This window comes from Eschscholzia californica, unplaced genomic scaffold, assembly GCF_041429995.1.
Source record: "Eschscholzia californica isolate CP2 unplaced genomic scaffold, dmEscCali1.0.p SCAF_3, whole genome shotgun sequence".
Classification (NCBI taxonomy): domain Eukaryota; kingdom Viridiplantae; phylum Streptophyta; class Magnoliopsida; order Ranunculales; family Papaveraceae; genus Eschscholzia; species Eschscholzia californica.
Window position 1 is genome coordinate 43,341,066 of NW_028238420.1, and position 24,689 is coordinate 43,365,754.

The following is a 24,689-nucleotide window of genomic DNA, read 5'->3' on the forward strand; positions in this document are numbered from 1 at the left end:
AACGAATTGTTAGAACTTTGCCAAAACTTGTTAATGACAAACCCAACAATTTGTGACTTCTTCAACCTTCTACTTACCTGGATCTCCTGACGCAAATGACAATCAAATGAATTAGTGGAACTTTTTGCCTAAACTTGTTATTCTATTTTGAAACTTTCGAAGATCATTATTGACCTTATTTTGGTTTCTTGCTCAGGAAAAATTTCTCGGCATATCTATAAAACATTCTAAATCAACTAAATTAGGTTGAAGATCGTCAATCTACAGGATTTGGTTGAATATTCTAGATTGAAGGTCGTCACTTTCCAGGATTTTATTAAAAAATGTGGATATATCCTTGAAACATTCTTGCTCAGGTTGAAGATCGGTACTTTCCTAGATTTGGATTTTGGTCTGAAGTCTTTATAGATTCGGTTGAACCGTATTCCAGAAGAAGATTTGGTTCAACCAAATTCCAGACACCAAGAGCGAATCCCAGATCTGGATCAGATAGAAAGAGAGAAAAAGGGAAGAAGATTTGGTTCAACCAAATTCCAGACACCAAGAGCGAATCCCAGATCTAGTTGGATAGAAAGAGAGAATAATAGAAGAAGAAGGCAAATTATGGAATTAGTCATTTTCTTTATAAAGGGTCAACGGCATGGGTTCGTCCGACCATTTGTTGGTGACCGATCTCCGGTGCAGTGAGGTCAGAACAAAGGAAATAATTTTGAAAATAAGGGTAGAAATGTAAAGTAGAGTCAACGGTTAAAGATGACAATTAGTTGACTGACAAAATAAAAATAAAAAAAAGGGGGTCATATTGAAAATTGGTCATCTTTAAGGGGTTATTTCAGTGAGTTGGACATCTTTAGAATGCCAAAATAAAATTAACCAAAAAATATCATTCCCTCATTTGGGTCCCTATTTGTCACTAATTTCCTGCGTGGCCCCCTAGTTTATGCTAAACACCCAAATAAACCCCTTTTTGTATAATCAATGCATTTATTAGAAAGTTAACATCACATAGAAGAAGATAATATGTTGTTTCTTCCTCATGATTACAGAACAAGCATTGATTACCTCGAATACGATTTTCTCAAACCAGTTGGTTTTGGGGACAAAAAAAGTATTGTTTCCCCAAAATAGAGATGTGTTTTGAAATGCTGAAGATATTGGTAAGAAGAAAATGAAAAAATATGAATATATGAGGTTTTCTCTCTCTAACATAAAGATAAAACACAAAATCCGAAGAAAAAAATATAAAAGTAGGATAAATTTGGAATTCAAGTTACGCGTCACCATAAAATCTCACAAAAAAAAGGCTATCTTTCGGCGACCAGTTTGATGAGTTGATCATGTTTAGGGGTCAAAAAGAAATTAACCCTAAGCACATCTAAGAAAGAGATAAAATATTTGCAACAACAAAAGAAAGAAGTAAAATAAATAGTCGACCTATGTAGTATGTATCCCGGGTTAGGAATAAATAAAGACTTTGGGGGAAAGAAGAGAACACTGAGAAAGAATAGAGGAATAGAAAGAACTACGAAATAGGAGTGAAGAGATAGTTAGTAGTGGTGATTGATGGCACCTCCCTTTGAGAGGAAGCTTGTGAACGAATGAGACGTTTTTGACACTAAAGAGAAGTGTTTGTAAACATCCCGAAAAAACTTGGTCAAGAAATCGTAGAAGGATAGGGTGGTGGGGTTCGATCCCATGTAATTTTATTTTAACGAGAAAAATCCCAGAGAAAATCTTAAATTAAAGTAAAAGCTTAATTCGGGGCGTGGGGGCCCTGACTATGAAAGAAATATCAGAAATGAAAATCTTAGGATGATTAAATTTAATAATTTCAAAAATAAAACTAAAAATGTGTGAAGTTGGATTTGAACCCACAACGTCAAGGTCATGCATCCACAAAACCACACCATGGTACCACTAGGCCATCCTCTAGTTTTTGTCATCTATATACACGCACGGTGTGATATACAGTTAAGGACACATATATATATATGGCCAGCACTTTGGGGAAATCAAAATAGTTTCCGGTGTGAACAAGGAATCAAATGTCGAAAAATTTCGGTCGAAATGACCGAAATTTTTCGGTTTTTCAGATCATGGAAACAAAAACACACTTACAAACTTTTCGTGTAAGATTTTGACCGAAATCTCACGAAATATCGCTTTCTTCATCGTTTTCTTCTTTATTTCTTCATCAAATCTTCTTGATTTCTTCTTAATAGCTTCATGTTTCAGATTTTATGGGTGGGTTCAGGGTGAAGAAGAAAAGAAAGAGATTAGGGTTTCGTAGAAGAAGAAGAAGGAGAGAGAGGCGCGACTGTTGGAAAAAAAAAATTAGGGTTTTGGGTTTTAAAAAGTTATAAAGTTAAAAGCACCCCTCAAAAGTTATCTGGCACCCGTTCTTTCACAGTCCCAATGTCTTGAAGGGGTGCCAGAAACTATTTTGAGGGGTGCCTTAAAGAACCTGATGTATACTTAAAATCATCTTTTTACTTAACCACTAAACATTTTCTTAAGTGAATATAGCCCCCCAATCTAATAGAATAGGTTAAAAACAATTAGATTTGCCCCATAAACTAACTATTTTGTTGCAAATTAGCCCCTAAAGTAAGTGTTTTTAGAGGTGAATAATTTAATTGAGCCCCTAAATTATCTCAATTTACCCCCTAAACTAACTACTTTATTGCAGATTAGCCCCTAACATAAGTGTTTTAGGTTTATCAGAGGTGAATAATTACATTTAGCCTCTAAATTAACTACTTTAATGCATATTAGGCTTCTAAGATACTAACCTTTCATATTAAAGAGACGTTAATAGGGCTACTAACATTTCCACAAATTTGTAAAGTTTCTACATAGACCGAAACGTTTCTACTTTTGGACTCACCGAAGTTTCCACCGAAACCGAAGTTTCATTCCTTGGGTGTGAAGACTTTGTCAAAAACTGGTCAACATTATATTTTCTAAATGTTAAGGGGAAAGCAAATTTTTTGACCATTTCTTCTCCATTCGGGCAAGGGTTGTCGGAATCCGGCCACCACCATCATCACCAAAATCCGGCCACCACCATCATCACCAAAATCCGGTCACCACCATCATCACCAAAATCCGACTACCACCGTCTTCACCAAAATCCGACCACCACCATCTCTAATTTTGAGATTAAGTTGAAATAATAGTGTTAGTTTTAAACAAGATGAAGGTGAGGGAAAGAAGGTTAGTATGAACATAGTCTATAACCACTTTATCTTCAACTTTTGTTTCATGATTTTTTTTTTGTTCATGTGATATTAGATGTTTACTTTTATAAAAATGGGTTTTGAGAGATTTAATGGTTTACAAGAAAATGGGTATATTTCTTAGCTATGGCTTTTGCTTCTCTTTTCTGTTAGTTCTCTGCAGATGGTAATGAGCTTTTCATGGAATCTGTTGATCTCCCATGGGAAGCAAGCTTAGAGCTTTCCATCTTTCTCTCTATCTCTCTCTTCAAAAGCATTGATGTAGTTGTAGTGTTCTTTGATTTAGATTTCTATGGGTTGCTCCTTCCAATATCCTTAGTGAGGAGAAGTAAATGTTTGTCATATGATCATTCAGTTTTTTTATTAGGTTAAACATAAAACTAAAAAGTTCAAATTCTTCTTCAGAATTTGACTGTTTTTTTTATTAGGTTAAACTAAGAGAGAGAGAGATTGGTATTGAGGGTTAGAGTTTGTATTTGAGGTGTTACAGAGAGAGAGAGAGGGGCAGAGATAGAGAGGGATAATGGGAAGAGGAAGAAAATGGTGGTGGTTGTGGCCGGAAATGGTGGTCGGAGTTGAAGATGATGAAGAAGAAGAAGAGGAAGAAGCAATGTTCGATTTCCCCTTAAAATTTGTTTCCCCGAAAAATTTCTAAAATTTCACATATTCCTTTTAAAATTTCACACCCCGAAAACTATTTCGCTTTCCCCAAAGCGCTAGCCATATATATATAAAGAAATTTTAAAATGCGTAACGATGGTCTCGTACTCATGACCTTACTATCGAGATGAAATGTACCCATGTCCTAACCACTACGCCAAAACCATCTTCATGTTATCTTTGTACATCATTAGATATATAACTATATATACCTACCGATAAAAAAAAATTTACTACTAATTTTTTTTTTTCAGGGGGATCGAGGGGGTGCGGCCGCACCCCCATAGATCCGCCCTTGCCTCCTATCATGGGTCTTTCGTGTTCAAAAATCAAATTTCAACTCATGTGTATTGTTTACAAATTTTAAATTTCAAAACGAGAAGAATTTATGGTTTATATAGACATATAAAACACTCAGTCAAATATCTATCTGAATACTGATATAATTCTTAATATAATGATTTTTTTCGTCATTTTAAGGGTAGGAACGTAAGACCCACATTCGTTGTAAGAGGGAAAACCTCATTTCACGAGCCATCATTTTCTAGAGGGAATTTTGATTAAGCGAAAAGAAGAATCTACTGCTATGCCCTTACACAACCATACATAACATAGAAATCACAATTGGAAATAGCAGACAACCAGCTAGAAAAGCAGGTGCTATAGTGAATTGATAGTAAAAGAGGGTAAATCGGCCACACTAAAATTACCATATCGGGGTCTGTGTCAAATTGAAAATCCTCCCATCCCATGTCTTTCTTGGTTGGACCAAGGCAACCCGCTATTTCCAAAAAGTCTTTTCTTTCTACTTAGAGAAATAAGCAAAACGAAACTAAAATAACAAACAAAAGACTACTCAGGGAGAGGTAAAACCCATATGTTACACATATCAATGGTATCGACCCTCAAATTTGTAGGAGTCTTTCTGGTCAATTGTTGAGGAGAAGATAGTCTTCCAAGTCCAATGCAAGAAGAGGTGTCACTTTATAAGTGTGAGCCAAAAGCTTCACCTCTTGACATCGGCCCAAGACCAACCCGAAGACAAGTAAGGCTCGTTTCAACAAAAAAAAAAAAAAGACGGGTAAGGCTCATGGGCCGCACCCATAAAAAGAAGTGTAGTGGGTCCTCAAGATATTGAACTTGGGTATAAATAAAGTAGTTTTTGTACGCTTTAGGTCATTTAATTTCGTTGCGCTTTGCGCCAGTAGTATTTCGGCAGTTATCGTGCTTATCACATTGTATCAATGTATCAATGCCTTTGTAATGATCGTCAATATTCAAAATAAAATCTATTGATACAACAAAATTTCAAGAAATTTCTGTTTTTGCAGATATAGTTTTTCCTGACGATTCATAAATTTGTCAATCAAATACCCCAACCCAGTACAAAATCTTCCTCAGAGAAAAAAAAAACAGTTTGTCATTGTATCTAGATTCAATGTCTATTATTGAATTATCAAAACTAAACCATTTCTGATTTTCTTGGTAGTTTTAAAAAATCTGTGTTCATAACTCAAAGATCGAGAAGCATGGGATAATAGAAGTGGGCAAAAGATCATTCTACAGAATCCTCTCTACCTACCACTGGAAGAAATTTGGTTTTATTCAAAAAGGAGAAGAATAAATTATATTTTAGTCCCTCTATTTTTATGAAATTTTTGACTTTTCATCAAGTTTATCAATTATATATATAAGAAAGTTACATTCAAAACAAAAACATCATTGATGATTTGAAACTCAGATCACTTTAGATGAGAGAAGAATGTCTAATAGTCATCAATCTCTCTTCTTACAAAACAATCATATCTATGACTTAGGAGGTTGCACAAAACTTGAAGTGAAAAACATAAAAGACAAACACACATTAAATGGATCACATCTTAGTGTTGTTGTTGTTGTTGTTGTTGTTATCATTGTTCATGCCCAGAGTGTTCTTCACTGCATCTGCAGCTCCTTGTGCCATGTTCATCACTTGCTCCCCAGTCTACAAATCATTAGCTAGACTATCATTTGATTGCTAATTGTTTTTAGGGGGTTGCTTCTTTTATATATTTTATGTCATACGTCGTTTGACATGTATAGTATTCTTTACATCAAATGTCATATGTCTAAAAATTAGAAATATGAAATAAAATATCTGTCACTATCTCGACTGAATCCCCTCGAGGATATGTGGATTTATCATCTCACTTGACATTTTGTCTGCCCATATACTCCCTCCGGATTCAATGAAATGTCGTATTACCTGTTGAAGGAAACCTGAAGCTTGATCTTTGGCCTCTTGGGAGGATTCTTTGGCAGATTTGGCAGTTTGAGATGCTTTATCTTTAGTTGTCTGAGCAACATGAGAAGCCTGGTCGGCCAACTCATTCTTCTTCATCTATATGTTAAATAAATAAAATAAAAAGTTTCATTTCTTGCATAAGTAGTGAATAATATTTAGTAAAATCTTATACATTCCCTCACCTTAGCTTGACCAACAGCTTCCCCAGCCTTGTGTCTCATTTGCTGACCATGACCACCTTCCATTTCTTTTTTTCTTCTTTCTCTCTCTCTAAGATCACAAAAGTTACACCACAGGAGACTTGAACAATTTGATTTTGTTTTAGGTTTTGATGATCCTAACTGGTCACACTGGATGGGTATTTATAGTTCATATATATTCCTTCTTTTATTGACAATTGGCATGTGAAATTAGGTTGGAGATCAAAGGAAAATCCTTTTTGAACAGGAGTATTGTTTCTTTAGTTTGAATCAATATGGTGATCTCTCATTGACTATTTCTACCACACTTGCTCCTTAATTTAAGTAGGCACTCCATTCTGGCACAATATTTTCTTTCTCATGCCCGCCTTCACTATTGGCATTAATGGTGGGTCTCGTAATAGTCCGAGTCCATGTTGTTCAAAAGTAACATAGATTAGGCTCACTCTGATTAGGCTCACTCTGAGACCCTCAATCATGCCTAGCTCGTAAAAGCACCAGGAGTGAGGTGTGGCTCAATAAAAGGCGAGGCGGTATAAACCCTTTTTTTTTTTTAATGGATTGGGCCATTGGTCCAAAAAGGGGCCCAAAATGAAAATCCCACCCAAAGTTGCCTAAAAATGAAAGGGAGGTCCAATGTTTAATTGTGGGGGTCAAAATTACGTAAAGGGCCCACTTAGAAAATAAAGTATTTACCGTTCATGCCATCGAAAATTACAAAATTGCCATTGAAAATTACCAAATTGCCGTCGAAATTTCTCGGGAAATGATTTTTTTTCTGAAAAAGAATCTGACAACCCGTCCATCAAAATCTGTACTGTTCAGAAATTTACAAAACTGCCACCGAAAAATTCCCGGGAAACGAAATTTTTTTCGGGAAATTATTTTATTTACTGAAAATTTTTTTCTGTACTAGACATTTTTGCTAGGCGGGAATTTGAAATTTCGTAAAAAAATTTGAAAATTTGGGCGGGAATTTGAAATTTCGTTTGAAAATTTCAAAACTTAGAAAAAAAGATTTTGTGACCGGGAAATTATTTTATTTCCTGTAAATTTTTTTCTGTACTAGACACTTTTGCTGGGCGGGAATTTAAAATTTTCAAAAAAATTTGAAATTTTGGCCGGGAATTTGAAATTTCGTTTGAAAATTTCAAAAAAAAAATTTCGTTTGAAAATTTCAAAAAAATTTGAAAATTAGAATTTTTTGAGTACGGGAAATTATTTTATTTACCTGGAAGAGATGGTTTGCTGGGCAGGAATTTGAAAATTTGAAATTTTCAAAAAATTTTGAAACTTTGAATTTTTTGTGTACTGGTAAATTATTTTATTTACCAGTCATTTTTTTTTTCAGGAAACTTCAGCAAATTATTTTATTTACCAGTCAGTTTTTTTTTCAGGAAACGTCAGCATGTCCCGTCCAAGGGCAAGAGGGGAATAAAAAAAAACTGACATTTGGACTTGCAACTAATTTTTGGACAAGAGTGGATTTTTTTTGGGTTTACCCCTCAGATTTTGGACTGTTGACTCAAAAATCTTTTTTTTTTTTTTTTCCTTTTTTTCAATTACCCACTCTTCTATAAAGGGGTAAAATTTGGAAATTTTGGTCAAAAGACATTCTCCCCCTTTTTTTCTTTTTTCAACTACCCACTCTTCTAAGAGCACCAGGAGGTTTAGGGTTTTACTCTTACATTAACGAATTCTCCCCCTTCCAGCCAACGCCTCTCTTCTCCACAGCCGAATAATCTGGTAATCTCTTCTTGCTCTCTTCTCTTTCTCTCTCTCTCTCTCTCTCTGTCGAATACCGACTTCAAAGTTGAAAGATTTTTTATCTCTCTCTCTCTCTCCCTACTCAGCTGGTTCGAACCGAACCTGATATATCAAAAACCTATCACATTTTTTTTTTGGTAATTCTCTTGAAATGAAAACCCCAATAATCATTTTGATTTAGATACGTCAAAATTTAGGTTTTAAGTTATTGTTCATTCTTGATGTGTTTTGTGGTACTTTGACTTAGTTTTAGGGTTTTGTGTTATGGATTGTAGAGGAATTACTTAAATTGAGGTAATTAGGGGTAGGTTGTTTTTTCTTCTTCAAAAATTAAGATGTTAACTTAATTTTAATGAGTTTCATGGGGCAAGTCTTGTTGAATTTATTCCTTAAGGTTTTAAATTATGTTACAGTTCAGTCTATATTCCAAATGAATCTCCTTTTTTCCTGTTTAATTTAGCTTACTTCTAGAGTTGGAGACTACATGAAGAATGAAATTCTTAATTATTTTCTTTAAGTTCTTGGACATGGGTTGTCTAAACCTTTGAAATTTGAGGGATTTCAAATGGGTATTTCCTTAGTTGGTTACTTCGATTTGATTCCAAAACGTGCAGTTTCTTTGTTTTGTTGGACTACAATCATTCACTTTTCCTTCACAATAAAGACTTTAGTATGAATTCATCAGTAATGTTCATCTTAATATTCATTGAGATTCGGCAAATTTAGTATTGATAATTTAATTTACTTGCTCTATTTAGAGCCATCCCTCGTGTTAAACTATATTAAACAAAGATTGAGTTATCATCAAATGCATGAAGTTTTTTCATCTAGAGTCTACTCCAGAGACTACCTGTAAAATCCTTCTCCCATTGATTGTGTGTAACTAAATACAGTATAATTGGAAAAATTGTCTAAAACGTAGTCCAACTTGTTAGGAAGTTGATATACCTTCTTTCGCTGATCCCATTCATAGATTGAAGATTCTCATCTGGACTGGATAAAAATCTCTTTTACTCGTCCTAATGTATATAATTATACAATGCAGATGGTAAACTACTACATAATTTTGAATGACGTAATTGGCTCCTTCGAGTTTCCCTAGACTAGACTGCGAGCATTTCCATCTTGAACAAAATTGTCTTCATTCAGTGTTTTATTATCATACAAATGCTATTTCTTTCTAGTTGTTCATTACTGTGCGGACTTCATCTTGATTGGCAGATTAACAAGCATAGAAAAGAACAATCAATGATGAAACTATTTGTATATTTTAGGAGTCTTAGGCTATGTTGTTAAAGGCGCGCTCTTAGGCGACCAAGGCGCAAGGTTCTTGAACCCATCGAGGCATCGGCTCGCCTCAATATTGCTTCCCCTTGTTTCCCCTGGTATCGACTAGCTTAGTCAATCGCTTCAGGTCGACTAGGGGAAGTAGGAAGTCGAGCTGAGGCGACCAGTGGTTGCCCTCAGAATTTTTGTTCTTTTTTTGGGTGAAGCCCAAAGTTTAGGCCCAAAACCTTGGCTTAGTCTGCCCTAGTCGACCAAAAGAGGGAAGAGTCTTTCTCTCTTCTTCATCCACCATTGTTGAAGCTCTTTTGCAGTTAAGGTACAGTCTTTCTCTCTCTGTTTATTCTATCTTCTTCTTCTCTTCCTCTCTTTCTGTTTCGATCTCTCTCTCTCTCTCTCTCTTTTGTTTTTTCTTGTTCTTCTTTTCACTACATATTTGAGGGTTTCTCTCTCTAACTCTGTTCTTTTTTTGGTTCTTCTTCTTCAATTGAAACTCCTTTGTATTTTCTAATGAATATAGATTATAGCTACTGATTTTTCCTATCTTATCCTTCTTCTTCTTCTTTTTTGCTTCTACTTCTTCTTCTTCTTTTTCTTTTTTGCTTCTACTTCAACTCTTTTTTTTTTTTGCTTCTTCAACCGAAATTTCTTCTAATAGCTACTATTTTTTCTGTTTATATATGTTTTTTAGGTAACCCTCAAATGTAGGACCAAACCTGAAGCGCTCGCCTAAGCGCGCCAAGGCGAGCTAAGGCGAGGCGACAGCCTTGTCGTCTCACCTCTTGCTTAATACAACATAGGTCTTAGGAATAGTGTTCATTTGAACTTGGTACTTCATTAGAGTATGGCTATAGTTGTTGACAGATAGCAGCCAATCTCTCTCTCTCTCTTAGAGATTGGGTTTCTCTCTCCATAAATAGAATTCCTCGTCTTTCGCACTTGTTCCATAAGATTGATAGAGAGAGATTGTTTGAAACAGAGTGATTTATAAAGAACAAAAAGTATATCACAGAACCAATTTGGTTGGAAGTTCCACTTTTAGCTTATCAACATCACGGAATCCGACTGGTTCCCGATTTAATCCCTAGTTATGAAATAAAAATCGCTGGCCTAGGCGTCACTCGAGTGATGCGCCTAGCGACATGAGACCTAGTTGTTTGATAATTGTGTTGGCCGGCAACTAGGGAGCGAATCAGCCGACATGACCGAGTCAAGCTAGACGCTAGTAGCCGACTGACACGGCGGTCCATTTTTTACTACCCACCGAATTGGCGGACTAGCTTGAATACCAATTTCTATTGAATTGGCTGACTAGCATGAATACCAATTTCTACAGCATAGATGTTCAGCAGTTTTCACTCTACACTCTACAGGATTTTTGTTCTCTTGATATGTAAATTTGTACAAACACATAGTACGTTATCATTTTTTTCTAATACTTTCATTTTGTTCGTAGGTGAATTTTATCCGATGGGTATAAAAAAGTCAGACATAGAACCTGAAGTCCCTTCGAGTATAAAGAAAAAGATGAAGAAGAAGAGATCAGCATCTGATTTAGATCTCGCAGCTTCTTTGGCCACAAAAGATAAAGGTAATGGATAGTTTTGGTATCTGAATTTTATGCTTTTTCTTCTTACTTAATCTGAATTGGTAGTAAGCTAAGAACTATGATCACATTGATCAGTTAATCCACACTTTTTATTTTCCAATGCTCACCTTGAGAATTGGAAAACTTTTGGTCAATAATACACTGAAATTTTGGTTGATAACGTGAGAAGTTTTAGTTGATGACAATAAAATATGAAGTAAAGCATCGATGCTCTATAGTTAAACAACGAATTAGCTTATGCTAGGCACTTTTATCCATCTTAAGTTGGTCAAGTACCTTTATGATTCGTGTTGTTATAATAAAATTATTATGGGCTAGAATTTGTCGGCAGGCAAATATGCAAGATCAATTGTAGAGTCTATCTGCAAGATAGTTGTTGTCACTGACTTGATGCTAAGTATTTTAGTAGCAATTTTAATCCACGAAAGGTGCTTCAGAAATCAGGTCACTATTTTACATTTGTTACTCTTATGAGGTCCATATGGATGTGACGACATTTTCATAACACAGTAGGCGGTAGCACCAGATATCTGACTCAGGATTTAGTTGGTTTGGTTTAACGACTGATTTATCTATAGATAGCTAGTTTAGTCTGTGTTTCAGACCAGAAATTTAAAACTAACCTTGTTGTTTAATGTTTACTACTCTTAGATCATGTAGAGGCTAAAGATGAGCTGCATGTGGAAGATGATTTGAATGAACCAACCATGGGAGAGAAACTTGCAAGTTTAAATTTAGTTGACGATGATAAAACCAAGAGTCTTGAAGAGGATTATGCACCTGGCCCAAAGCCACCAAGTGCAGATTCAGTTCATGTTTTACTCAAGCAAGCATTACATGCTGATGATCGTGCTCAATTATTGACCTGCTTGTATACCCAAGATGAAAAGGTTTGCAATGTGAATTGATAATATACACACAAATCCCCCAATCTGTTCAATCTGTGTTTACAGTAATCCGTGGGTAGGCACATAAATTTATTTGATAGTTTTATGCTTTCTTGATTGCAGGTTATTTCAAATACAACCTCGCTATTGAATCCATCAGATGTTCTGAAACTTTTGGACTCCCTGGTATCTATAATGCAGTCAAGGTAAAACTAAAAACTCTTTTAATCTAAAATAGATTATAATGTTAGAAAGGTCAGATACATGTAGTGGGTATGCGAGCTAGAATTGTTGTTGATTTGTTATGGACCACTTTGAAAGAAATACTTCAAATACAACCTTTTTTTCCTATAAGTTTCTTGTGGGTTTAGACCAACAAATCGCGGATCAAATGGTCTCTATCGTTTTGTTTGGGAAGGTTCAGCTTGATGTGTATCTGGTGGATTTGCTTTATCGCAGGGGTGCTGTACTTGCCTGTGCTCTTCCATGGCTAAGAAGTTTACTTCTCCAACATGCAAGTGGTATAATATCGCAAGAGTCTTCCTTACTTGCTCTTAACTCTATATATCAGGTCAGTATCTTTAGGTTAATTTACTTCATTATTTAGAAACAATGCTTTTAAAAGAAGCAAATAGAAAATAAAAATAAGGATTTCTGTTAGTTGACAATCCAGATTCTGAAGTCTATACATCGAAATGAAAAAGATTTCAATTTTGTTTGTTGGATTGTCGAAAGAGGACTACCCATTAACAACTTAAGCAATTATCCACTTTTCCCGCATCCCTTATCTAAAAGAAATTGAAACTGAATCGAGATCATGGACTAAACCTTCAGATTGTTTATTACCTTTTCCTCTACAGCTTATTGAATCTAGAGTTTCAACTTTTCGGCCGGCTCTTCAGTTGTCTAGTTGCTTGGACTACCTCTTCACAGATGTGAGTTGATGAAGCTTTTCCTTCAAACAAAACCTTGCAGATCTTTTGGCTTCTAAGTACTGACTTAACTTTGCTTCTTCATGAACAGATAACAGAGGATGAAGATGGTGAGATAAGCAAGATTACACCAGCAATTTATGAAGATAAGGATGAAAGTGATGAAGAATCTGAAGATGATGTTATGGACGATGATGATAACGAAGAACCACAGGAGGGAGTAATTGATGGAAGTGTCAGCGACTTCGATGATGAAAGTGATGATGATATGAGTGATTAATTGAATGAAAATCATTTCTCAGAATCATCAAATCTAAATATTCATGGAAAATTTTGACTCATATATGAGAGCCTTCACAATTTTTGGTAGCAGTTGTTGTACTCTTTTGCCTTGGTTAAAATGTGCTTTATTTTAACATCCTGATTTGTGACTTGGTAAAATGCAGAATGTTGTATATATCTGTTTTTTTTTCTTAGTTATCTAAGTATGAATCTAACTCGTATTAGTCTGGCCAATAATCATTTTAGAACTATAACGAAAAATTTGCTATTAACTGAAACTTAATTTATATTAGGATCAAAATAGACTTAGAAATCAGAGGCACCCACCCACCACTAGTACTGTATTCTAACTAGTATCAGTTGAAATTTGGAGTAAATTAAATCTGACCCGATATAAAAGACACTGACTTAATGTATCCAATGACTTTGCGAGTCTACAGATGCCCTAATAATCGTTCCACTAACTAAATAGACATTAAACAAATTTTTCAGAGTGAAAGAATAGTACTGATCAAAGAAGATTGATATTTCTTGGACTAATACACAAAAACTATAAAATTCAGACCAAATCTCTAATTTATATTACCCACGTGACTTTTACTCTAATTCCAATAACTCTCTTCCTAACCGTTGGATCCAATAGCTTATATTTGAAGTTTAAACGGCTAATAATAACCTAATTATTTGTTGCGGTCCCACCACGTTGTGGCCCCAATCTAAGGGTATGTCAACATATCATGTTCAGGTGTCGGTATCATGCAGGGAATAACTATCCTACTTCAAATTGTATTATAATCTGTACTCCCAAATGTATCTAGATCACTCGTTTGGACTAGAATAACAATAACCCGTGGATCTAAATACTAGTCATTTGCAGCCGTTAGATGATGCTATGATCTCTTCGTTCGTAATTTCGCCGTCCTACTTAGAGAAACACCAAAATATAGCCGCGAAATGTAATAATGCAATTTAAGTCCACGTCAGCCAAGGTGGCTTTTAATCACCGCGCCTAAAAAGTATAAAATGCCTAACCTTCTCTCTCTATCTCTGAAGGAACCCTAGAAAAAGAGGATTGTTTCTCCATCTTGCTCTCTTCTCTTTCTCTCTCTCTAGCATACCGACTTGAAAGTTGAAAGATTCTTTGATCTCTCTCTCTACTCAGCTGGTTCGAATCGAAGCCGATATTATCAAAAACCGATCAGATTTTGTTTTGGTAATTCTCTTGAAATAAAACCCCCAATAATCAATTTGATTTAGATCTATCAAATTTTAGGTTTAATTTATTGTTCTTGATTGATTCTTGATGTGTTTTGTGGTACTTTGAATTAGTTTTAGGGTTTTGTGTTATGGGCTGTGGAGAAATTACTTAAAATTGGGGTAATTAGGGATTGTTTTGTTTTTTCTTCTTGAAAAATCAAGGTGTTAACTTTAAGGAGTTTCATGGGTCAAGTCTTGTTGAATTTATTCCTTGAGGTCTTAAATTATATTAGAGTTCAGTCCATATTACAAATGAATCTCCTTTTTTTTTCCTGTTCAATTTAGCTTACTTCTAGAGTTAGAAATTATATGAAGGATGAAATTCATAATTATTCTCTTTGAGTTCTTGGACATGGGTTGTCTAAACCTTTGGAATTTTAGTGATTTCAAATGGGTATTTCTTTAGTCGGTTACTTCGATTTGATTCCAAAACATGCATTTTCTTTGTTTTGTTGGACTATAAGCATTCACTTTTCCGTCATAACGAAGAATTCAGTATGAATGCATCAGTAATGTTCATCTTAATATTCATGGAGATTCGGCAAAGTTAGTCTTGATAATTTAGTTTGCTTACTCTATTTAGAATCATCCTCCCTGTGAAACTCTATTGGTAGAACGAAGATTGAGTTATCGTAAAATGCATGAAGCTTTTTAATCTAGAGATTACCTGTAAAATCCTTCTCCCATTGAGTGTGGGTAACTAAGTACAGTATTTTGGAGAAAAAAAGAGTCTGAAACATGGTCCAACTTGTTCGGAAGTTGATGTACCTTCTGTCACTGCTGTCTTTCATATATTGAAGGTTCTCGTCTGGAGTGGATAAAAATCTCTTGTACTCGTCCTAATGTGCATAATTATACAAATGCAAATGGCAATGACGTAATTGGCTCCTTCGAGTTTCCCTCGACTAGACTGCGAGTGCTTCCATCTCGAACACAATATTGTCTTCACTCGTGTTTTATTATCATATGAATGCTATTTCTTTCTAGTTGGTCATTACTGCGCGGACTTTTGATTGGTAGATTAAGAAGTATAGAAAAGAACAACCAATGATGAAACTATTTTGATATTTTAGGAGCCGTAGGACTAGTGTTCATTTGAACTTGGTATTTCGTTAGTGTGTGGCCCTAGCTGTTGATAGATAGCAGCCAATTGTGTAGACCATTGTAGAAGTTGTGAAAAAGCTGGGCAGGCAGTCTGGGGGAAAGCTCGAAAGCTCAAGTATGGAGGAAATCAGCCTTTTGAAGGTCCAAGGAAACCCAGTGACTTCAATTTTTATTGTTGTTAGGTTATACTCACTGTGTGCTAAACTTCCTGAATGTTGAAGCCTTGTTTCACATTTTTTTTTTTGCTTTCTAATGCCTTTTCTACAAGCCATTTTCTTATTTCTGTCTAATTGTGATGTGCTAGGTCCTCAGAAAGGTTTCAACATTTTTTTGCTTTCTAATGCCTTTTTTACAAGCCATTTTCTTATTTCTGTCTAATTGTGATGTGCTAGGTCCTGAGGCCGTCTTGTTATTTGAAGAGAGTGGGTTGAATTCTGAACGTCCGAGATGCCGAAGGACATAAAAGACCGTTCTCTCTCCTCCAGGACGTCTCCTTATCCTTGCAGTTCTAGACGTGCCCAACCCTTGGAGGATGTGAAAGAATGGGAAGAAGCTAGGTGTCCTGTGTGTATGGAACATCCTCATAATGCTGTTCTACTTTTATGTTCTTCCCATGAAAAGGGTTGCCGCCCTTACATGTGCGATACCAGCTATCGTCATTCAAATTGCCTCGATCAGTTCCGCAAGGTATATGGAGAAACCTCAGCAACTTTATCTCAAGATGTTCCTCAAGAAAACACGGATTCTGATTTGGTATTATCTGGAGCAACAAATATTGACGAAGAAGAAGTCAGTAACGAGAGGACTCCACCTGGACCTACTCTACCCTGTGAGAGCCAAGTTGAGCTGAAACTTCCGTGCCCACTATGCCGGGGACAGGTTAATCGGTGGATTATTGAGGAGCCTGCTCGAAGGTTTATGAATGCCAAGGCAAGAAGCTGTGCATCCGAAACTTGTGATTTTGATGGAAACTATGCAGAACTCAGGAAGCATGCCAGGCTAAAGCATCCACTTGTTAGGCCGTCAGAGGCAGACCCACAACGACAAAATGATTGGACAAGGTTAGAGAGAGAAAGGGACTTCGGTGACGTACTTAGCACAATTCAGTCAGCATTTGGAGAGGAAAGGGCAAACAACAATCTCGTGATCCCGGGTGGTGCAAGCCAGTATAGTGTCCTTATCTTTTTCAGGGTATCTAGCTCCAGAACTCCTTCAAACGAATCTGGTGGCAGTAACGGCAGCAGTACCCGGTCTGGTGCCTCTAGACCTAGAAGTCGAAGGAGAACAATGGTGACAACTCTTTGGGGAGAAAATCTCGGAGCAGAGAGTGAATCTAATGTCACCACCACAGCCACCACCACCACTACTGCCACCGCCACCACCACCACCACTGCCACCTCCACTATGGTCGGAGATGAGGAAAATGGTGCAGCAGAAGGTATACCAATAGCTGGGACATGGCAGTTATCGGAATTGAATCGAAGATGGTCGACCTCGGATGAAGAGTCCTAAAAATATTTATACTGCACCTTATGCATATACCGATCTTTTTCACTGGCTTGGGTTGAATCTGTTATTTTTAGTGGTGAGGATCTCATTTTCTCATTCCCATTTCCTTCCAGGAATTTTAGTTTTTAGGACTTATATAGTTATACGTTTGTCACCGTGTAGTGTCCGGTCTTTGATCCTGTTCGGTGATCTTGTTTTTACAGGTGAAATGGGAAAATGGGTAGCAAAATTTATCAAGATTTATCGCCTCCGGCCCGTTTGCTGGAGTGGGTTTGTTTGGCAGAGAGCTGAACAAGGAGTTTTAAGGGCCATTCTGAAACAATGATAGTAGTATATAGTAGTTTTTCATATAGAAATTGTATAACACATTCAAACTTCCTGAAAGTGGAAACATCCCTTCTTGCTTCTTCCCTCAATTGAATAACTTCTCTCTGAAACAATGTTGTGGGTCAATTTTCTTCTTCTTTGCATTGGTAAACTGGTTAAAGGGACCAAAGCTATAAAGGTTCTACATCAATCCTGGACAATCAGTTTCCACAATATCCCTCAGGTCTGGTGGGATGGTTGTCCCTACAACTCCACCTCTACTCTAGCCCTTCTTAGAGCGTCTCCAATGAGACGTTCAAACTCATAGATAATGGAGGATCTTGGTCCACCTTTCTCGCACCGGCAAGCAAACCACCACTGAACCTCTACTATTTCGTAATATAGCCCCATAACCACTGGAATTACTTGTCATATGCCCCATCAAAAGTGATTAAGGTCCACCCATCATCTGGAGCCTTTTCATTTATAAGCTTAAGCTTTGGATGCTGGTCAAACTAATGGAATGTTGAAATTCATGCTTCCATCACTCTCCTTCTGCCGAGAACTTGAATTTGGCCTTCAATGTGCTCTAATTCTAACCTCATTAATAATGTACCCGATCACAATCAACGTATGGAACAACACCCTGGAAGACCCAATAGTTTCATTCTCGCCACCACCACACTTCTTCATCCCCTATCCCAGTCGACAGTTTTTGAAAACCAAGCAGCTGAAGTAATCCTTCCACACCGAAGTCGAGAAGTGCCACTGTAGGAGTATCTTCCTCAATATGATTAAGACACTCAATACATCCTGCAACAACATTAAGGTCCTATGCTTTCAATCTAGCTTTCATCTCTAGTCTTCTCTTCATGGTAATTCAAGGGACGAAGCTATGACAAGAAATACCTTCTTTGCACTATACCTTCTTTTTGGGTCAATTTCTCCCATCTTGATTGACCGACTATCCTCTAACTTGCAAGTGTAGGAAAATCCTTTGACAAAAACCAACTTGTTCTAAAACTTTCACGATTGACGACCCCACACCTGCTTCTTTGAAACATGAAAACATATGTTGTGTTTTGGCTTCAACAACCCAAGACCCAACTTCAAGTCTTTTTTTAGTTTAAAAGACAAGTTATATATTGTTTGGTTAAAACCTACACATTTATATTTTGTTTGGTTAAAAATTCACATATATTTTGTTTGGTGAAAAACTCAAATATTTGTATTTCGCTTTGTTGAAAACACAAATGTGATACAACCAATGAAAATAGTTTTTGCAACCAGTTACAACCATTTTACGACTCTTTTGCAACCAATTGTGAATTAAGAAAATATCTGAGAAATTGATGACTGGAAAAAAAATTTGAGTGATCATTTTTCACCAAAGCAAAAAAATTATGAGAAACTTCGGCCAAATTTACCTAATGTTGTAGTTAGACCAAAATCGGAACATTCATTACATCTAGCCTTCCATTACTAACCAGATGGTGAGTGATAATTAGATGAAAAGGAAAAATCTTCTTCAACTCTGTTCACATCAATTGCTGCAAATTCTTTAAGACCAATCAAATTCAAGATAGACCTAGGGTTAAATGAGAGTGATACCCTTGAAGGTTTTGAAACAACAGTACTCTAGCTATGGGACAGTCACTCATTTTCCTGTATCTGTTTGACACAATGTGCAAGAAAGAGCAGATGTGTTCAAATGATTGTTCATTTTTAGCATAAAAAACTGACAAAATCCAATATCAAAATAGCAGCTATCTCAGATTTTCTCAACTATATGTTTATAGTAAACATCAAACATATTATAACATCAGATTAAATGTAGAAAACACGAATTGAATAATCAAAAAAGATCAGAAGAGACGATTAAAATGTGAAAAACAGGGATGGAAAATCCCGGAACCTACAACTGAAATGTACTGAAATCTGCATTTGTTCCTGATGGACGAACATGTAGTTCCAACGACCATAATTACTAGTTACCATATCGCCCATCTTCGAAGTCATCAAGGTATTTCACAACATTTCGTCACACAAAGACGTCCTTTAGATCAGTTCGCATGCCAGTAAGAAATGTCATAAAACTTTCGGAGGTGCTCAATGAAGTAGAAGCGAACTCCAGATGAATTTCAAGTTCAGATTGGTCGAAGGAGAGTCCTACAGTAGAGAGAAAGATAAGCTCCGTACATGGATAACTTAATTGGTGGTGGCTGAGACAATCCTCATTATTTTCAGTCAATTCTTGATGCCACTGGAGCATAAATATCGAAGTAAATACTCGTTTGAAGAACAAGTATCGGCCAGGTCCTGATGCAATACCGTAATTGCCTTCTGCAACGATCTTAAAGACGGAAGCAGACTTCTAGAATTCTGCTGAATCGAGTGACCGTGAGCTTTACATAACTCCTGCAGTACAAACAAACACATTGATATCAAACAGATAAGTTCTGATCTTGAGAGTTCTAGAGCTGAACCTCTTTAAAGAAATTAAAATCGTATCCCCAACACACAGACCTGACACCACCGCAGAATGAACTCCAGATGTGGGCATTTCTCAAGAAGGTCCGCAAATGCATCAACCAGCCTATGTAAATATCGTAAGGGGATCGACGAAGCTGCAGCTGGTATGTCCGCTGGTTTCACAGACATTATGCACTTTTTAATAAAGGAATCTTCATTTAGACGAAGACTGAGCAATAAAGCCCGTTCGTATTGATCCTCGCTAAGAGCTGTATTAACTGCCTGTTTTTACAAGGTAAGTATCCCACAAGTTAGAAAACAAATATTATCACTACATGCACTGACAAGTAGAAGGGAATCAAGAGTCTCTGAAAATGGTCTGAAGAAATGGGTACCTCTGGGGTGACATCCATATCAAGATCTGTGGGATCGAAAACAAAGGAATCATCGATAGAGTAGACCAAAACTCCCTCTGTTGTTGCAGCTGCCCAACATCGTCCAGTTGGTGCTATTTTCAAGGACTTCGTTCTTATAACAGCCCTTCCTTTATTGGGGATAGATCCTGGTAAATCGTATGACAACTTTGATCTAGTTTGTTTGTCGAGGCCTTCTTCTACATCACTGTCGTCGTCATCAATTAAATCCAATGGTCCAGCATCTGTCATTCTCTTCGAGTTTAAGAAGTCAAGTACTCCATCCAGAGAGAGATTGTGGGTTATCTGAAATCTGCGCAGCAACACCTGGTGTTGTATGAAAATTCAATCCATTAGCTGACTTGATCACAATCATATACCGAGCCATTTTTATATGAAGGAGCAAGCAAGAGAGATAATGTGGACAAACTAGTTCATTGCACTACCATCACTCAGTTATATTCTTGATCAACCATAACCTTATAATAACTACTAAAGAAGCAAACTATATATAGTACGAAGTTTATGCTAAAGTATAGAAGGCAAAACCAACCTGATCTGCGACATCGTACATACAAATATATTTGCTACTTCCACCGGCTAAAACATAACTCCCATCGGCAGAATAACATAAGCTTGTGAAATACTTCCCCGAGCTTGAGTTAGCGGCTGATCTTCGATCGGTCATAAGACGGCCACCAGCAATGTCTCTACTGCCCTCAATTGTGTACATTAAAACCCCATCAATAGGATCCCAGAAATGAATTTGGCCATCTAACGTGCTGCAAGCTAATTGCTTTCCATCGGGACGATAGACCACAGTAAGAACATCATGTGTATGTGTGAATGTTTCAGTTGCACCTTTTCCTTCAAATACATCCCACAGGCGAACAGATTTGTCCCAAGAGGATGAAGCTAAAACCGCCTGCATGTTGTAAATGAATATTAAATTAAACTTTACCATGAGGTTAAATTCAGAGTCTAACAGATAACATGTGTTCCATCAACAAATAAGAAGTCATGTTCAGCCCAAATATGTTCGTCACAAACTCACAATCTAGGCGGAAGAACAAGTCATACATCAGAAACTAGAAATCTGTGACTAGATGGATCTGAGGTTTAAGAATACAAGAACTTACATTTGTAGGAGAAAACATCAGAGCATGAACAGGCCCTTCGTGACCACTCAGAATGTCCAACAAACGGCCAGTCTTCATAGACCAAACAAAAATCTAGAAATGCAAAAACAAAAGTCAGAAAACTAAGTAAACATGATTCATATCAAAGAATCTCAAACTCATGAGAGAAAATTAATTACCTCAAACGAATCTACAGTTCCAGCACAGATTACTTCACCGCTTTGATCTGCTGCCAGAGATACAAATTGCCTAGATGTTGGAGTGGTAAACGTTCTAAAATTCCGATATCGTAATAAGTCCCATGCACGGATAGTACCGTCGAGAGATGCACTTAGGAGACAATTGTTACCAGCCATAAAATGTAGCGCAGTGACCGCATTTGTGTGCTCGGAGAATGTTACATAGCAAAACCCTGATGATACTGTCCATACCTGTAATGCAAAAACATTAACTCTTCTGCTTAAGACAATAACTTGAATGAGAAGATAATACAGAATTTGAGGAGCCTCGGGCCAAAACTTAAACCTATGACAAGTTTAGAATACTTCGGGTATTGATGCCTATTTGCAGCCTTATCATTTCACTAGCAAGTCACATGCTTACCGTTAGTTGAAAAGTAAACATAAACAAAGTTTAAACACTGGCTCGTTCTAGATTCTGCAGGATTAAGTTTCAGTGTTTGTAACATGAGAAAATATTAACATTATAATAAGAAAATGTACAAGCCTACAAGGGCCGGAGCACACCCAGAAAACAAAATTAAAGCATTACAGCCTCTAAACCATTGTAAAATCCTTAAAGAGAATGTCTCCAATTCTTCTTCTTTGCGCAACAGTAGCATAAGAGTGAGAATCACCACCTCAATGTAATCACAGTTAACCCTTTCTCCCTCAAAAGCATCTTTATTTCTTTTTTTGGAAACGGAAAACATCGTTACTTCTAGCATCTTAATGCTCCGTATCACGGCACAAAGAATAACATTTGCTATTCTGTTTGCCTCCTCGGATATAAGCCCTCCCCAGAGAGATCAAAAGATCTTTCACCTCTTTGGGAACTGTCATTCTACTTATATAGCAAGGAAGTTCCATCTTTACTTCTAGCATCTTAATGCTCCATATCACGGCACTAAGAATAACATTTGCTATTCTTTTTGCCTCCTTCGCGGATATCAGCCCTCCCGAGAGAGATCAAAGTATCTTTCACCTCTTTGGGAACTGTCATTCTACTTATATAGCAAGGAATGTATTCTAGTCAACTCCACAAGGGTTGTCTACCATGGAAATCTTAAAAACTCAAGTCTTATAATTCCCACAAATTTGGCACGGGCAACACTAACATATACATTTCCATAAAGATAAATGCGAAAATTAGAAATTAACATTGTCGAATAAATTTCACCTTGATTTTGTTATCATCAGCTCCAGTAGCCAAAAGCTGTGAATCGGGTGAATATGCGACACAGTTCACATCAAAATAATGCCCCTGCTGTTTCAATATGTAACTCTCCGTCCGCCACTCCCAAACAAGAAGCTGCCCAAGCTTCGCACACCCGAACGTCAACCAGTTTCCGAGCTCATTAAAAACCGCAGTTGTAATCTTCTGCCTTGATATCGAAAGCAAATGAAGACATACAAAATCAGGCATTTGATATAACCCAAAAACACCACTAGAAAACCCTACGACCACTAAATCAAGCCCCCGATGGTAATCACAAGAAGTTACTTTAGCTGGTGATTGCATGAAGTTATCTTTCCTTACCAACTCCCATTTTCCTCTATGAAGATTGAACTCAGTTTCTTCATAACCTTCAAGTTTCTTCCTTTTCTTATTACTTTGATTAACAATGATATCTAAATTTTCATTAGCATCATCCAAAGTCATCTGCTCTGGGGTACCAGGCGAAGGAGGATCCGAAATTTGCCCTTTTTCCAGATGGTCAGGTGCACCTTCATTACCACTATATACCCAGCTACAAATCAAACAATCACGGGAGATTGTATAAGCCCTAGAAATGTCCCCATTTGTTTTATCAGTACTGAAAAACACTCCTAGAATATTATCTCTGTGCCCTAAAAACATAAAAGGCTTATTCAAACCTTTCAATTTTTTCAAACAGAAAACCCTAGCAGCAAGATCCTTTGATCCAGCAAGTACATAATTAGAATCAGGACTCCAATCTAACGCAGTTACAGTTCCATTACAATCAGAAAAAGTTCGAATCAATTGAAACGGGAAAAACTCCTTACGAAAACCTGGTGACCGCCATATCTGAAGTAATTTACCAACGCCGATAGCAATTAATGAACCATCAGGACTAAACTTGATTGCAGAAATTGGTTTTTTGAATGAAATACGATGAAGAATGACTCGGCGGCGAAGATTAATGAAAAGACATCGATTGTTATCATCGACAGTAAGTAGGAAATTACCGTCGGGAGAAACGGCGATTTTAGCAATATTTGAAGAACTTTCGCAAGGAAGAGTTACAGTTTCAGATTTAATTAAGTCAGTGACGGCGATTCTGTTTCCGACTGGAGTTATAAGATGAGAGTTACCGGAAATAATGGCATTTCCACCTCTGTAAGGAGCTCCGAGTAGATTCTGAAACCGGAAGTTCATTATTGAGTTGATGAAGAAAACCCCTGAATCAGGGAAGAGAGGGACGGAGGTTGCAGAAGAATAAACCCTAGAGCCTTGAACTTCGTTTCAACTTAAACCCTAAAACCCTACAGGTTACTCGCGCGTCGAGTGAGAGACAAGGAGGCGGGAAATGGACTCGGGGCAGGTGGTCCATGGGTACACCATCTGCATCGGGCGGGGCGGGTGGAGACTCCAATTGCACACCGGGACTACGAGGCGGGCTTCGGCCCGGTGCTTAACAAATCCCTGTGCCCAAGCCCGCCGGAATCGAGACAAGGCCCGAAGGCACATTACTGCATTACGAACATGGTATGTCACGCCCCAAACTTTCGCCGGGACACTCTCGCGAACGATGTGGGGCTATCACCTGGAACGTTACGGGCATGTGTCCGGGATGGTGAACCCTAAACAAAAATGCTAAATGGCCCATTTTTTGGCCCGGTCACGGGCCAAAAGGTAATGTGGCCAGCCCCACTTGATCAGGCCATTTCTCTCTCCTCGTGGCCTGACAAATTGGGGCCGGTCATATCACCTTCCGCCATGTGGTCGGCCCCCAAAAGTCGAGCATATTAGCATTGCCGAACCCTAAAATTCAGCCCGTGTAAATTAGCCAAGTAGACCCTCGCATACTAGTGTTGAGTCTCAGGTGCCCACGAACACCACAAAATCGAGCGTTCTGTATCAGGTTTTGAGCCAATGATATCT

At 37.3% G+C, this 24,689-nt stretch overlaps 4 protein-coding genes across 6 annotated transcripts; 2 read left to right on the forward strand and 2 right to left on the reverse strand.

The window, feature by feature from the left end:
* Window positions 1–5,772: 5,772 nt before the first annotated feature.
* On the reverse strand, window positions 5,773–6,428 carry LOC147550579 (uncharacterized). Its single transcript, XM_086672694.1, has 3 exons — window positions 6,366–6,428; window positions 6,145–6,279; window positions 5,773–5,883 (listed from the first exon to the last, which is right to left on the reverse strand). The coding sequence occupies exons 1-3, from the start codon at window positions 6,426–6,428 to the stop codon at window positions 5,773–5,775; spliced, it is 309 nt and encodes a 102-aa protein (XP_086528820.1).
* Window positions 6,429–7,985: 1,557 nt separating this feature from the next.
* LOC147550580 (WD repeat protein) lies at window positions 7,986–13,338 on the forward strand. Of its 3 annotated transcripts, none has more exons than XM_086672692.1 (7): window positions 7,986–9,426; window positions 10,235–11,025; window positions 11,695–11,933; window positions 12,054–12,136; window positions 12,390–12,501; window positions 12,791–12,865; window positions 12,954–13,338. In XM_086672692.1, exons 2-7 carry the CDS (start codon window positions 10,776–10,778, stop codon window positions 13,140–13,142), a joined length of 948 nt encoding a protein of 315 aa, XP_086528818.1. In that variant the 5' UTR covers window positions 7,986–9,426; window positions 10,235–10,775; the 3' UTR covers window positions 13,143–13,338. The 3 variants fall into 3 exon arrangements, with proteins under 3 accessions (XP_086528818.1, XP_086528817.1, XP_086528819.1); XM_086672691.1 differs by having other exon boundaries at window positions 7,986–8,129; window positions 10,891–11,025; XM_086672693.1 differs by lacking the exon at window positions 7,986–9,426 and adding an exon at window positions 9,571–9,753 and having other exon boundaries at window positions 10,891–11,025.
* An 804-nt stretch (window positions 13,339–14,142) lies between these two features.
* LOC147550581 (uncharacterized) lies at window positions 14,143–17,451 on the forward strand. Its single transcript, XM_086672696.1, has 3 exons — window positions 14,143–14,357; window positions 15,898–17,090; window positions 17,218–17,451. The coding sequence occupies exon 2, from the start codon at window positions 15,953–15,955 to the stop codon at window positions 17,015–17,017; it is 1,065 nt and encodes a 354-aa protein (XP_086528822.1). The 5' UTR covers window positions 14,143–14,357; window positions 15,898–15,952; the 3' UTR covers window positions 17,018–17,090; window positions 17,218–17,451.
* Window positions 17,452–19,072: 1,621 nt separating this feature from the next.
* On the reverse strand, window positions 19,073–24,247 carry PWP2 (periodic tryptophan protein 2). Its single transcript, XM_086672695.1, has 7 exons — window positions 22,743–24,247; window positions 21,524–21,775; window positions 21,345–21,437; window positions 20,759–21,130; window positions 20,188–20,532; window positions 19,847–20,074; window positions 19,073–19,738 (listed from the first exon to the last, which is right to left on the reverse strand). Exons 1-7 carry the CDS (start codon window positions 23,961–23,963, stop codon window positions 19,568–19,570), a joined length of 2,682 nt encoding a protein of 893 aa, XP_086528821.1. The 5' UTR covers window positions 23,964–24,247; the 3' UTR covers window positions 19,073–19,567.
* Between the last annotated feature and the right edge of the window lie 442 nt (window positions 24,248–24,689).

Excerpts from the sequence above, each read along its gene's own strand:
- LOC147550579 (XM_086672694.1), bottom strand. The coding sequence starts at position 6,428 with ATGGAAGGTGGTCATGGTCAGCAAATGAGACACAAGGCTGGGGAAGCT. Across the intron at positions 6,280-6,365 it reads AAGCTGTTGGTCAAGCTAAG|ATGAAGAAGAATGAGTTGGC; the intron begins GTGAGGGAATGT and ends TTTAACATATAG. Across the intron at positions 5,884-6,144 it reads CTTCAGGTTTCCTTCAACAG|ACTGGGGAGCAAGTGATGAA; the intron begins GTAATACGACAT and ends AATGATTTGTAG.
- LOC147550580 (XM_086672692.1), top strand. The coding sequence starts at position 10,776 with ATGTTCAGCAGTTTTCACTCTACACTCTACAGGATTTTTGTTCTCTTG. Across the intron at positions 12,137-12,389 it reads GTATCTATAATGCAGTCAAG|GGGTGCTGTACTTGCCTGTG; the intron begins GTAAAACTAAAA and ends GCTTTATCGCAG. Across the intron at positions 12,502-12,790 it reads CTCTTAACTCTATATATCAG|CTTATTGAATCTAGAGTTTC; the intron begins GTCAGTATCTTT and ends TTTCCTCTACAG.
- LOC147550581 (XM_086672696.1), top strand. The coding sequence starts at position 15,953 with ATGCCGAAGGACATAAAAGACCGTTCTCTCTCCTCCAGGACGTCTCCT.
- PWP2 (XM_086672695.1), bottom strand. The coding sequence starts at position 23,963 with ATGAACTTCCGGTTTCAGAATCTACTCGGAGCTCCTTACAGAGGTGGA. Across the intron at positions 21,776-22,742 it reads CTGATGATAACAAAATCAAG|GTATGGACAGTATCATCAGG; the intron begins GTGAAATTTATT and ends TTTGCATTACAG. Across the intron at positions 21,131-21,344 it reads TGATGTTTTCTCCTACAAAT|GCGGTTTTAGCTTCATCCTC; the intron begins GTAAGTTCTTGT and ends TACAACATGCAG.